General features: G+C 35.8%; 1 protein-coding gene across 1 annotated transcript; it reads left to right on the top strand.

The window, feature by feature from the left end:
• The first annotated feature begins 544 nt into the window (after nt 1-544).
• On the top strand, nt 545-13,886 carry LOC149558008 (uncharacterized). The gene is made up of 3 exons (XM_089832453.1): nt 545-1,819; nt 13,227-13,308; nt 13,398-13,886. The coding sequence occupies exons 1-3, from the start codon at nt 834-836 to the stop codon at nt 13,494-13,496; spliced, it is 1,167 nt and encodes a 388-aa protein (XP_089688579.1). The 5' UTR covers nt 545-833; the 3' UTR covers nt 13,497-13,886.
• The last annotated feature ends 345 nt before the right edge of the window (nt 13,887-14,231 follow it).

The following is a 14,231-nucleotide window of genomic DNA, read 5'->3' on the forward strand; positions in this document are numbered from 1 at the left end:
ATTGAACAATTTGAAAGCTCTAAAAATGGGACGAAGCTCCTCCATCGATCATTAGTTCACCATAATTGCATAGAAGCAAAATCGATATAAACATGTATATTACATAGGACAAAACTACACTTGCTCCTTTTGGGAACTAAATTTTTACTATCTTAATTTTGAAACAAATATTTATTTACTTGCTATAAGTTAGATTATTGCATTCACTTTATGTACAATGAGTGAATAGTATTTCTATTTTTCATATATTAAATAGTATTTGAATGTGGATAAATAAAAAATTAGGTTATGGCCAAAATTAATAAGTATAATTATTGAATGATATTTGCATGTAATAAAAGCTATTTTTTAATGGCAACACCAATTTTAGATTAGAATATTATATGATGACTATTAATGTGCATTTAATATTGATTAAATAATCCTTATTTATAACAAGTTAACAACTGATTGTCTTTTAATGTAGAAATAAGTTTTTTAACTGAAAAATAAATGCTAGCACATTAATTTGCCTATTTAATCTTTACAGAAGAGAAGAGCCAGTATGGGAGGAAGGACGTGACGTGGGGAAGAGAGTGGAACACAATTAGCCCACTGATCAGCCGTATTTGAAGGCTCTGTTGAGCCATTTCGAATCCCGTATCTGTATGAAATTTTATCATTTGAAGCTGCAACTGACATTACGTTTTGGATTTAGGGTACGATTCACACTCAAATCTGCAGTGACCAATACTTCTGTTGAAAAATGACAGATATTTCCGCGGTTCGACTACAGTAGTTTTGAATGTAATTTTGTCTTCGCTATATGAGGTTTGAGGTAAGAGGATTCAGAGATGGGCAAGCAGAAAGATGAGGAATCGGATGAAGATTCGCCTCAGAGAAATCCGTCTTTTCCTTCCCCTTCCCCTTCTAATTCATCTGCGGCAGGGGATTATGAAGAAGAAGAAGACGTACGGGTGGAGCGGGACGAATCGTCGCCCTCACTGGAATTGTCGCCTTCACCATATAGAGATGACTCATCTGTGGCAGTGGAGGATGAAGAAAGCGAAGCCGACGAAGAAGAAACCCCTATTTCTCCGTTCACATTGAGGGGAATTTCAAGTGGCAAAGATCCCGCAGAACGCATCCAATCTTTACAATCCTCTCTGAATTCTGCCTTCGATGAATACTGTAAGCAGTTTAAAGACATGCAGACCGATTTGGTTAGAGGGGAAAGAGATAATAAGAAATTGTCTGAAATAAACGAAAAACTAACAACGGATCTTTCGAAAGCCAGAAGACAATCTTCTAAGAAGCTACAAGATATGGAAGCCGAGCTAGGTAAAGTTAAAGTTGTGAATAGGGACTTGGATAAAAAAAACAAAAAACTACAGGAGAAATTACACAAGGCTAGAGGGCAATATTGGAAGAAATTCCTTGACATAAAAACCGAATTAGTTACAGCTAAATCAAAAATTGAGGAATATTATAAGATAAATAACGAACTTGAGGGGCGGCTTGATGTAGTACAATCCGAGTACTCTACACTAATTAAAAGAAACGAAAAATTAGAGGAGGAGCTCAACATGGCTAAAGAACGAGAAAACTCCATAAAACGAAATTTTGAGCGCACAAGAAACAAGATGCAGGAACTGTGTACAACGTTCACTGCAGTAACAGAGGAATGCGATCAAGCATGCAAGCCACAAGAACCGACAGAAGCCGCTCGACATCTATCTCAAAAGAGAAAATATGTTCTTAAGGTTTACGAGGTTAACGACTGGGTGAATTGTTCAATATGCATGGAACCATGGACTGAATCAGGAGAGCATAATGCCTGGTATGTTGTATATGCAAATAGATCTCGAATAACAGTAACTCCTATTTGTGTTTTTTTTTTTTTGGGCTTTTCAATGTCAAGGAATACATTGAGCTAATTATATTGTCAATTTTTTTTGTTTGTGGGTTGTTCTATTAAACTATATAATAACCCTTTGATGTAATAATAACTCAATATACATTCTGAACAGAGTTCTTTGATCTAATAAATCTGCCAGGATTATATGTTACTTGGGTGTCCTACTCTGCCCTACCCCCTTAGTTAAAAGCCTTTTTCTTTTAGACAGATTAACTAAAAAAGGCCTTTTACTTTATTTATGTGTAATTTGAAAGTCAAAACACATATAATAATACTATAAATAATTTTAAAATGAAGTAATTCAAATTCAAATTGGCATACCTTGTTTCAGCTGGTTTTAGGAACTCTTTTGAGAAGGACCCAAAAAGAGCAAGTGAGGTGTGTTGGTTGCCAATGAACATCTAAACCTCTCTAGCTTTGACACCACTTGCTTCACCCAATCTATCTTGCCATTAATGAATTGTTCAATGCGTGGACACAACAAGGGGTCCAAAAGACATGCTTCTAAGCACCTTGTACCATCAAACCAGCTAATTTGCACACACGTGCTGAGTCTGTGATCACCTGTACAACATTACTAGGCCCAATCTCCTTTGTGGCATCTCTTAAAATGCTGAACTGAAACTCTACATCCTTACACTTCCTTGAAAAATCTATGGCTTTCATAAAATATAAACCAGCAGGAGATGTGACATGATGAGTAGCCGATGTCTAACATCAGTCCACCCATCCATCATAATAGAGCAGCCTGCCCTAACTGAAGTCCATCTCATATTCTCAAACAACACAGTAATCTTGGAGTACTCATTGTTTAGGAGGTTTGTTACTAGCTTATGGTCACTGGGGGGTACAAAAGAGTGACCCATAACATCTTTCATCATTTGTTTGTAATTAGAGGAATGAGCCACATGAAATGGGAGAACATTAGCCAAAAAAAATTAGCAATGGATGCCTTCGTAGCTTCCTGTTATTGTGCATTAAACATAGCTTCAATTGATTTTCACTTGTCACCCATCTTCCTCTTTCCTCTTGTTTTAGTGGGAGGAGCACCAATGGTTAGAATGGCCTAGATGATTGTGCACTTGAGCTGGTAGGTGTTGGACTTGTCAAACCTTGTCTCCCATTTTCAAACTCATTGTGCAATCTATGACACTCTAATTTCTCCTCTTTGGTTATGTTTGGACAAGCTATAACCCCATGGCATGCAATACCCAGAAAGTGAGACTCAACCCTTGTATAGCTGCCTCTAAAATCATCCAAACAAACATGACAATCCCACACCTTAGTTCCGCTTGCATTTGTTTTCGTTCGACCCCTAGGTGTGACATATTGGAGAAGAGGCTTTTTTTGTTGAAAGGACACTTTGCATATTTGCTCTCGACTTTTGAAGGCCATTTAAAAATATCAGTTTGGGCCTCTAATTGTGGCTGCCCACTACGAGCTTCTTCAACACTGAGTTTCCTCACTATCACTGCTCTCACTATTGCTCATTTTGTTTTTTGTGTTTTTATGAGATTGAAGAAAGAAGATGGCGTTTTGAACCGAAACAACGCAAAAAAAGAGCTAAAAAATCAGGATACTTTTTAGCTAAAACTTTGAAAATAAAATGCAAAATGCAAGCATGGAATCATGAATAAACTCACCTCTTCAAGCTCTTGCTTCCTAAGATTGAAAAATCACTCCAAAAGGCCCTTCTTGCTGCTGCTCCATCTTAAACTTCAAAGCCTTGCTGCTGCTTCCATAAGAGAGAAAAATGGAAAGCTTATGCATTCCAAATGAGATGACCATATGCAAATAAAAGCCAAGTTTTTTGTTTTGTAAGGCAACGAAGAAGGTGAGCCCTGCGAAACAATCCCCAAGAAGCAAAGCTCATTTAATTTTTTTTTTTTTTTGTGTGTTTTGACATGCTTTAATTTGGGCACGGACGGCTGTCTCCGGGATGGTCAGAGGAAATCTGCAGTGTCCCTGGCAGTACCCAAGTCCTGGAAACATCCCCAGAACTTGGATGGAAGGAAAAATGTCAAGGACGAGTCCCCGGGTAACCCTGGTCTACAGTCAAACTGCTTGCCAGTTTAGCCTAAGTGAGATCTCTTGTAACATACATAAAGTATCTTTGCATTTACCCTATTTATTGTTCATATTCAACCCCCCAATATTTTGCTCATAATCAACCTCCAAAAAACTTGAACCTTGCAAATCTGTGCAAAGTAGAACCTTCTCTACCTTGTATATGTGGATGTATTTGTGCGGGTTGAATTTTTTAAATAATCATGCAATAATTTAGGAAATAGATTAAACCTCTCGAGATTATTGGATATAAACTAGACATAATCCTCGTGTCAACACTTGTCCTACTAGAGCATTTCTTAGGAACAAGAAGAAGAACAATTTTTTTACAAGCTCTCATTAGCAATTTTCCTCTGCTTACCCAAAATTGTTGTATTGTAGTGCTATGTGAAACAGTGTAGACAAGTCAAATCACAGATTAGTTTCTCAAATGGAACCTCATTACAATACTAAAATTAATAAATTTAGTTTGGCCATTTATCCGTACTGCCTGTATTAGTAGAATGCCAAAAATCAATTCAGTTAGATATTATATATTACATATGTTGGCCAAGAAATAAATATAAATACTCTTTTAAAGACTTGAAGAGTTATTAAATATGGTGAAGTAAACTTTGAGTTAAATTTTTTTATTTAATCTAGTGGGGAGCAAGGGGATATGCACTAGCTGCTCAAGGCCAGCTGATCTTGATGACCCAAGGATATATCTTTTAAGAAGACAAATTTAGCCTTTATATGGTTCTTATTTAGAATCTTTGCTGGCTTAGTGTCTTTTAATGAGTATGGCATTAGTATCCTCCTTGGCTGAACTAAAATTACATTAGCTCTAATCTTTTTGCTAGATGGACTGTCTTCAAATTACAAGTACCATAATATCTAGTGGTATAATCCTAGTTGAGAGCTCTGTTCCAAATTATGATCTATGTATTAAACATAATGAATAGAAATGGGTTTTGTGAAGGAAAAGATCATCAATAAGAAAATAGATGAGTGAAGAAACAAGGATTGTCCAGTATCAACCGAAACACAATTCTCTGAGAAAAGTTCCCCCAAAAGGCATTGTAATGATCTTTTTGTGAAACAGGGTCTATTTATAAATATACATAAAAAAGAAAGATAACCAATAATAAAATGTAATATAATATGATTACAAGCTGATTAAGCTAATGAAAGGTCAAGAGATATGTAATGGAGGGTTGTGACTCCCTCAACAAGATATAAAATGGAGGAGGGTTCACTTGAGAGGGATATGGAGGATGGAAGAAAGAGGAGATAATAGAAATTAAAGAAGAATTCATGGAAGAAGAAAGGAATTTGGAGAAGTGACTCTTTCAAAGGGCGACATTGATGAAGGTTTTTCTCTTTAGAACAGTTATAATAATGAGGGGTTGTGACTCTTTCAAACAGGGTCCCAACTCTTTCAAAAGGGACAATTATGGAGGGTTGTGACTCTTGGAAAGGGTAGGAATATTGAAGAGTTGTGACTTTTCAAAAGGCGGTAATTGTGAAAAGTCGTGACCCTTGCAAAGGGGCAGACATGATGAAAAGTTGTGACTCTGTTATTAACATGGTGAAGTTAACTTTGAGTTTAATTTTTTAATTTAATCTAGTGGGGGGAAAGGGGATATGCGGATGACCCAAGGATATATCTTATTTTCAATCTTTGTTGGCTTAGTGTCTTTTAATGAGTAAGGCATTAGTATCCTCCTTGGCTGAACAAAAATTAAATTAGCTCTAATCTTTTGCTGGATAGACTACCTTTTAATTACAAGTACCATAATATCTAGTGGCATAATCCTAGTTGAGAGCTCCATTCCAAATTATGATCTATGTATTAATCATAATGCATAGAAATGGGTTTTGTGAAGGAAAATATTATCAATAAGAAAATAAACAGGTGAAGAGACAAGGATTGTCCACTATGTTCCCCGGGGACTCGTCCCCCCCAAAAAACCCAGTGTGGGACGTCTTGGAAACTTCATTGGGACTTGCATCTATTCCCAATTTTTTAACACACAAAAAATTTAAAAAACTATAAAAAATGTCACTTTTGCCATCCCTGTTTGCTGTCCCCCGCCGTCCCCAAAATCGGCAAAAAAAATTGCCGTCTCGGTCCCCGTCCCGAAAACTCCAGGGAACATAGATTGTCCAGTATTGACCGAAACACAAATCTCCAAGAAAACCTCCCCAAAAAGGCATTGTAATGATCTTTTTGTGAAACAGGGTCTATTTATAAATATACATTAAAAAAAGAAAGATAAACAATAATAAAATGTAATATAATATATTTACAAGCTGATTAAGTTAATGAAAGGTCAAGAGGTACATAATGAAGGGTTGTGACTCCCTCAACAAGATATAAAAGAGAGGAGGGTTCATTTGAGAGGGATATGGAGCATGGAAGAGAGAGGAGATAATAGAAATTAAAGAAGAGTTGATGGAAGAAGAAAGGAGTTTGAAGAAAATAAGTGACTGTTTCAAAGGGTGACAATGATGAAGGGTTTTGACTCTTCAAAATAGTTATAATAATGAGGGGTTGGGACTTTCAAATAGGGTCCTAACTCTTTCAAGAGGGAAAATTATGGAGGGTTGTGACTCTTTGAAAGGGAAGGAATATTGAAGAGTTGTGACTTTTCAAAAGGTGGTAATTGTGAAAGGTCCTGACCATTGCAAAGGGGCAGAAATGATGAAAAGTTGCAACTCTATCATGCCTCTAGACTTTATATAAAGGAATCATGTAAAAGGAACAACCCATAAGAAACGATTAGCAATGACTAAAAGTAGACATAAATCAAATTGAGTGTCAACTCATTATGTTGGAGAAGCCAACGATGTTAAAGAATTACATCAATAGTGTCAAGATGATCAGGTTGTCAATGGCGGAATAGGAAGGCCTCCATATTCCATCCAATGGCCTCTAATGATGTTTGTGCTCTAGGTGTATTCTTGGGGACAAGCTAAGTGCCTATAGATCCTGTCTTTGATGGGGACAGTGGCCTCTAATGATGTTTGTGCTTCAGGCGTGTTCATGGGCACAAAATAACTAACTATAGGTTGTGTCCTTGATGGTGATGGAATAGTGTGGCCGAGGGGGTGCTGAGTTTGCAGATACATGGGCCGTGATGAGACCCTAGTATACTCAAGTGTCGCTTCTTCAATGTTAATTGAAGCACCTTGAGATTCATCTCAGGCCGCTCTCATAGATTATTTTGCCCTCTCAGTATGCAAATTTTTTCTCTTCCCCAATTGCAATTATAACATTAACATATCTTTTTATCTCTTTTGTGGTTTTATCACATCTCCTAGAATCATGGATATCAATACCTTCAAGGCGGTATTTGCCTCCATGAATTACTTTCTCACATTCAATGCAAATCACTGTCCTAGGGTTTAGTCCTGTAGGACAATGCCTATATATCCAGATTGGCATGGTTCTACTGGCCAATCATTCCTTGAAGCTGCCATGCTGAATTAATGGCTAACTTAGCTATTAACCAGCACATACAAAGTGAAAAGACAAAATTAATATGTTTAGTTAAACAATTAAGAAAACCGCCTAAACTAGTTTCAATAATTTTAGAAATTATTCATCATTAAAAAATCAAACAAACTACTAGGGTTTGATTTTTTTAAACAAATTAGAGGTTCTTTAAAAAATAATGAAGATTCAACAAAACTTGTCAAAAGTAGTGATAAATCTTAATTACTTAGGAATGATTTTCTATTCATCTAGATGTAACAAAAAATAAATAAAATGTTTTAAAAAAACATACAAAGAAAATCAGAAAACCTACCTGTAAATCTACTTTTTCTTCAAAAACCACCTCGAATCTGCTTCAAATGGATGGAAATCAGTTATCAAGAGTTTGGAAGACCATTTTTCACCCTCAGCAAAATAGAAGTTCAACAAGTGGAAAATAAAAAAGATTTGGTTCGTTTTGTTTTTCTTTAAATGCTAGAGTACAGCGGCTGCTAAATTTTTGGCTCGAACTTGTTGATCTTTTCCCAAAACTTGGAGTCTCTTGGGTGAGTATATGTGATAGAAACTTGCAGAGCCAAAAAACGTGGTGATATTTTGCAATTCACCTAGTACTTTGTGAGTATACCATCTATGGTATCACGTAATCAAGCAATCTATGGATCAACAAATGTTGAAACAAACAATCTATCTATTAGTAAGGATCAATTTGACAACGTGAATAAACAAACAATCAAATTATCATCAATCAATTCACATCTTTGAGTAAAAAATTAATCAATCAATTCATCATTCAAACATCAATCATTTAACTGTCAGCCTATCAGACCCATATTCATATTTGGTCAATCATTGGTAGAGAAGAAAGGAATTTGAATCATCAGAAAAACATAGAAATATTGGCAATTGCAGATTTTATACTGCAGTGTTTTCCATATGTGACAAAATATATGTGTACTTCTGTATGGGGCCTGGCTTGTCGACATTTATTTTATATCAAGATATAATTTGATCTGCATACATTTTCTCATATTTTAAATTATTTGAGATAAAAGAGGGGTGACATATATTTAAACAAGAAGAATTACAAAGCATGGGCATCAAACAACCCTATCAAGATTGACTAAGTGATCTAACTGTTGGGACAAACCCAGAGGTAATTGACCCTTATACACAGTATTCTAGTTTTGCTTGTGGTTAGAAATCCATTTGGCTAGACAATCCGCTACCCCGTTCCACTCCCTAGGGATATGAGTGATAGTAACTGAATGCAAAGCACACTGAAGAATCTGGATAACAACCAAAGTTAGCTACCAACTAACATCCTCAGGACATTGCCAAGTCAACAGATGTACCCCTACCTGCAAAACTGATTCACAAATGAGCCTGCTCCATCGAAGAGCACAAGTATGCTCCACAACATACAAATATCAATAGCCACCATCAAATTGTTAACATGACGAATTTTGTAAACAAAAAACATAAATAGAACAATCCCCAAGCTATCTCTACCAACTCCACCAATACTTGCAGGACCTGGGTTTCCTCAAGAATATCCATCTGTGTTAATTTTTAAAATGTCATGCAGAAGACTCGACCGCCCCACCCTATTTATCTTCCGAAGAGGGTGTTTGCATCTATTTCTTGTGAGACAACCTTGTGGAGGAGGTATATGGCAAATAACATCACTAAGATCCACAGTCTCCATCGAGTCACATTTTGCCGAAACAGTTTCTTACAAAGAATGGAGAATTTCACACAAGTGGTGAGACCCCAACAATATATCTTGAAATATCCGACGATTCCTTTGCTAGCATATACGCCAAATAATAAAAGAAGGGCCAAGAGTCCAAGCAACTTGAAGAAACGAAGTCTTGACAGGAGTCTTACCCCATCAAACAAAGAAATCGACCAAAGAAGAGGCAGCCCCATCGAACAAAGAACTCGTTCAAAGAAGAGGCATGCCAACAAACTTGATTCCACACATCCCACCAAAAGTTCCAAATATGTCTAGTGAAGGATCACTGAAAAAATTCTTCACTACTATGGACAACACACATGTCGAGGGGCCCTGAAGGCCATGCTTACATAAATCCTCTTGAGTAAGACATTGGTTGTGCACCACCAAATATGAAGATATTGCAGTTGGGCAATGAGAACTTGTACCAAACTTGTTTGTAGCAAGGAACCTGAATGTCCCCAAAAGTCTGCTGCACCAGCCCTATATATCCAATAGAAACAATTTTTTTTTAGACAAATCATTGCTTGCGCAAGCCAGAACATTATTCCCAGCCAAGATAGTGCACTCTCAAGACTCCAGAATATGAACCAGCTCCTGCATATCTTCCTCAGAGCTTCCTGGAGGCCATTCAAAAGGTTGTTTTTGACAAAAACAAACTACCAACCCACAATTATGGGCAATCTTATAATGGTGAATAGTGTCCTAGCCAACAACAGTAAAGGTATCACAAAGGGCTTGAAGGTGGGGATGAGTAGAAACGATAGAAGGATGACCATCCCAAGAATCTAGCCAAAAAAGAGCTTGAGATCCTATATGACAGGTCCAAAAGAGACCATTCTTTACAAACTAAGCCCCAAGTTTCAGAATTTTCAAGATCATAGAACCTCTTCTCTCCAAAGGAAAGCGGGGAACCTTAAATACATTAACACCTGGAAGATACTTAACAGTGAGAATACTGGTCCAAAGTTGATTTTGGCTAGTACACCAATGACAATATAACTTGGTAGCAAGAACTTGCCCATTTGAAATAGTAGAATGTAAGCCCAGGCTGTCCTCATTCTTAGGTCTGCATACAATATCCCACTTAACTAGGCTCCATTTAGTAGTTCATAAATTCCCACTCCAAAGGAATTGATGAGAGAGGGCACCAAATTCTTGAAGAAAATACTTGGGAGCAGATTGAACAAGACATTTGTAAATAGGAGGAGCTTGAATAACTGACTTTAAAAGAATCAATCAAACAACAATAGGTAACCAACGTTGAGTCCAATGAATAACCTTTTGAGACAGCGTGTCAAGCAAAATTTGCTAAGAGGACATGGGATGTCTGCCGACAGTAAGAGGAATGCCTAGAGAAACAAAGGGAAGAGACCCAATCTGAAACTGCAGTATGTCAGCAATTAGCCTCTGAATGGCTTGAGGGGTATTGAAGAAGAAAATGGAGCATTTGTGCTCATTGATTTTCTGACCTGAAGCTGCAAGGTAAATATCCAAGGCTTGCCCAAAAGATCTAGCTTCCCGAAGATGAGCCAATCTCATAAGAGACATGTCATCTTTTGAATTATTGATTGTTTATATTAAGAGATAATATGGTATACACACCACACACACACATATTGGTGATGCAGAAATGGGTTAGGGTAGAAATCTCTTATATAATATTATGCATATTTATATTGTCTGACTGTTGTTCAGCCATGGTAAAAGGATGGAGGGAATTACATGTAGGGGAACAATGTTGGGGTCACCTTCTAAGCATGCCACCTCATGGTATATGACTTGGGAGTCCTGGGAGACTGAAGGGGGACAAATGATAGTTATGCACCGCCGAGCACCCATGTCCACTTTTAATTCAATATAATTCTTTAATGTTGAGATTTTATCTTAAATTAGAAAGTCAATAGACATTCTTGTAAGATTTTTTATAAAATTCCTACTTACTTTGTTGGCCATATGGTACTTGAAATTTATTGAGTATTCTATATGAATCACTATTGGTATAACCATTGCATCTCCTTGTGGTGCAAGTGATATTTTTAAATGTATGACCCATATGTTGACCGGTGACACATTCTCACCCAACAGCCTTATTAAATATTTTGAACTTGAAAGTATTTATATTTGTTCTTTTATTCCATTCTCCTATTGGGATTTTAGAGCTTGCTATATCACATTTAACATTCAAGAGTCAATGGCTAAAAGGGAGGGTTGGAGGAACCATAAGAAAGGGGATAATTCCACTTGTTTCTTGATTTTTTTAGTTTAAGTATGTTAGAGAGACAATTTTCATTGACAGTAACAATTTTTTTTTTCTTCTTTTGATGAAGGATTTTATTTCATCTGTAACATGGTTTTGCTATTTGCTATTTTAAATTCTGTGGGTGGGGTGTACCTACTGAGATTAATGCGGCCAATTATGTCTCATCTCGATGTTGGTTAGCCACCTTTCATTCTGTTGTAGATTTTTTCTTTTTCATAGGTCATTTGTGGCATGCAAGAGCTCATGCAGCTGCAGCAGGATTTGAGAAAGGAATTGATCGTGATTTTGAACCTCTTCTTTCCATAATCCCTCTCTATTAGACCAGAGATAAAACTAGATAGATATTTAATTTATTTTTAGATATTAAAAGGTAGGATGGTTATATCCTTCGCCAATATTCTTCCAACTGAATCCAAGAAAAGGAGCCAATGTTCAATATTTCTTTGGCTGAGAGTTAAGGACCAAAGGACATCCATTCTGCCCTAGTTACCTATAATGCAATCTCAGCCTCATCTCATATAAATCCTACCTATAGAGGTTTGAACCTTTGCAAATGGCATAACAAAATAGCGTACCTTCTTCCCTTTACGGGTTTCCATTTGTTCCATTTTTTGAGTTTCAACGAGGGGCACTAGTTTGGTAGTGTTATGTTTTATTACTTCCAGCGTTTTGATTGTAGGGGAGAAGGTATGTGTTCACGATCATTCTACAAGTAGCTATACCTGTAGTGATGTAGTGAGTGTTTTTAATCATAGGACGGAGACAAATTGTCTTCAATGGATGTGTATGGTTAGGTGGAGACAAAATGTTGTCAATGAATGTGTATGGAATTTGACATTGATTATTGATTCGCTTGAGCATTGTGGTACAACAGAATTACAAGGACAATGATCGTTATAGTTGGAAAATAACACATCTTGCTCCTGCTACATGTAGTACAAATTATTTAGAGGTACTATGAAAAATCAATTGACACATGACAAATTGTGTTTAGGAAGAGGCAATGGATCTTCATATTGCAATAGACAATGGCACAAAACACTAATTATAGGAGCTTGGTAAGTGTTATTCAAGAAGAATGTGAATCGAACAATTTAACATATGACAGATAAATAGAAATATCCAAGTTAATCAATACCAAAAAGAATAACTAATTCTATAGAATACCAGGGTAAAATTTATTTCTGCTGATGGTTAATGTAGCAGCAGCTGCTGCTATGGTAGGAATATCCTTATTGCTGCTGGTGTTAGTTTGTATCTGTGATTGTTTTCCAGCTTCTAATTGTATTTCTTTTCTATTTATGTAATTTCTGATTTCTGAATTCAATTAAAAAATTATAATTCTTGTGAAAAAGAGATTTTTCGCAAAATATATATATAATCAATGTTTTTAATATTAACTGCAGCAAAATAACTGTGCCGTCCTTTACAGAGTGTAAAATCTAAAAAATAATGTTAATTGTGTTAATTTGAGAGAATAGTTCAACAAAGAAATTTTTAATTAAGGTGCTGGGCATTTCCCAGTTCCATTTAAGTGGTTACTGCTCTTAAATATGGTAATATGGTATTTGCTTTGCAATTTTTACAGCTAATTATTTATTGATGTGCTTTTTAAAAAGATTTTTTCTGAACCTGGACCTAATTAAATTGACATCCATAATACTTTTTCCAAATATTTTAAGTTTACGATGCTTCCGTGTTTCGTTTCATTTCGGAATACATTCTTTTATTGTCAGCAGCTAATTATAAAAGCATTCTTACATTTCTAATTGTGTATTTCCAGTTCTCTTTCCTGCGGCCATTTCTTTGGCAGATCATGCATAACCCAGTGGATTTCAAGAAATGGTAGTCGCGGTTCCTCTACTGTAAGTGAAATTTGATTTGCATTGTCTTGTTTGATCAGATTACTTAAAACTTTTTTAATCTAATTAAGTTTGTAAATAAATAATTGCAGTGTCCAGTATGCTCAAATAGAACTACTTTGAGTGATATTAGACGTCATTATGTATCCCAAATTCATGATGGGAAGGAGCAGTTTGAACAGGCAGAATAGTTAGTTCTGTTGATATACCTTTGCCAGAATATTTATGCTACTGTGTATGTTAAGGGAGGCCCATGCACTATAAATGTACTTCTAGAAAATTTAATCAAATGTGACACGGTGTTCTAGAGGTCATCGGGAGCCTCTAGAAGATATAATTTTGAACTGTTCATGAAATGATATGTGTTTCAAAAGATATTTAAAAAATAATGTAATTAATCCGATGTTAGGTTTGAGCATAGAGAGAATTTGCATTGCATTCATTGCTCCTTAGAGGATAAGCTTGTGGGATTAGGACTCACCCATGATCGTGAATTTATATTTATATTCTGAATTTTAATGGTAGATTGTTTACAATTTCTATTATATTGAATCTGAATATGTCAAATATTGATATTTTTATGGACTGTATATTTCTTATACCATCAAATTTAAATTTGTTATTTGTGAATAATGATATTTAAAAAAATGAATGATGCTTTTCTTTCTTGGATGATTATGAGATGATTAGAATGAATCACAAAATTCAAATTGATGATTAGAATGAATTGATAGTATTATTGATATTAGCACATCATTTGAATTGTGCAAAAAGTGTATATTGTTAGTTAGTGAAGTGGGTGAGTTAGTGAGCCAAATTTTAAAAATGACAAATGAGAAAGGGGCAAATTTGCAAGTAAGATAGAATATAACACTGCACTAGTATTAAAATGAGACAATTGCAATAGGAACTATAGATAATGAAGA

The sequence above is a fragment of the Cupressus sempervirens genome, chromosome 5 (genome assembly GCF_028749045.1).
Source record: "Cupressus sempervirens isolate cs-2001-9-10 chromosome 5, ASM2874904v1, whole genome shotgun sequence".
Taxonomy (NCBI): domain Eukaryota; kingdom Viridiplantae; phylum Streptophyta; class Pinopsida; order Cupressales; family Cupressaceae; genus Cupressus; species Cupressus sempervirens.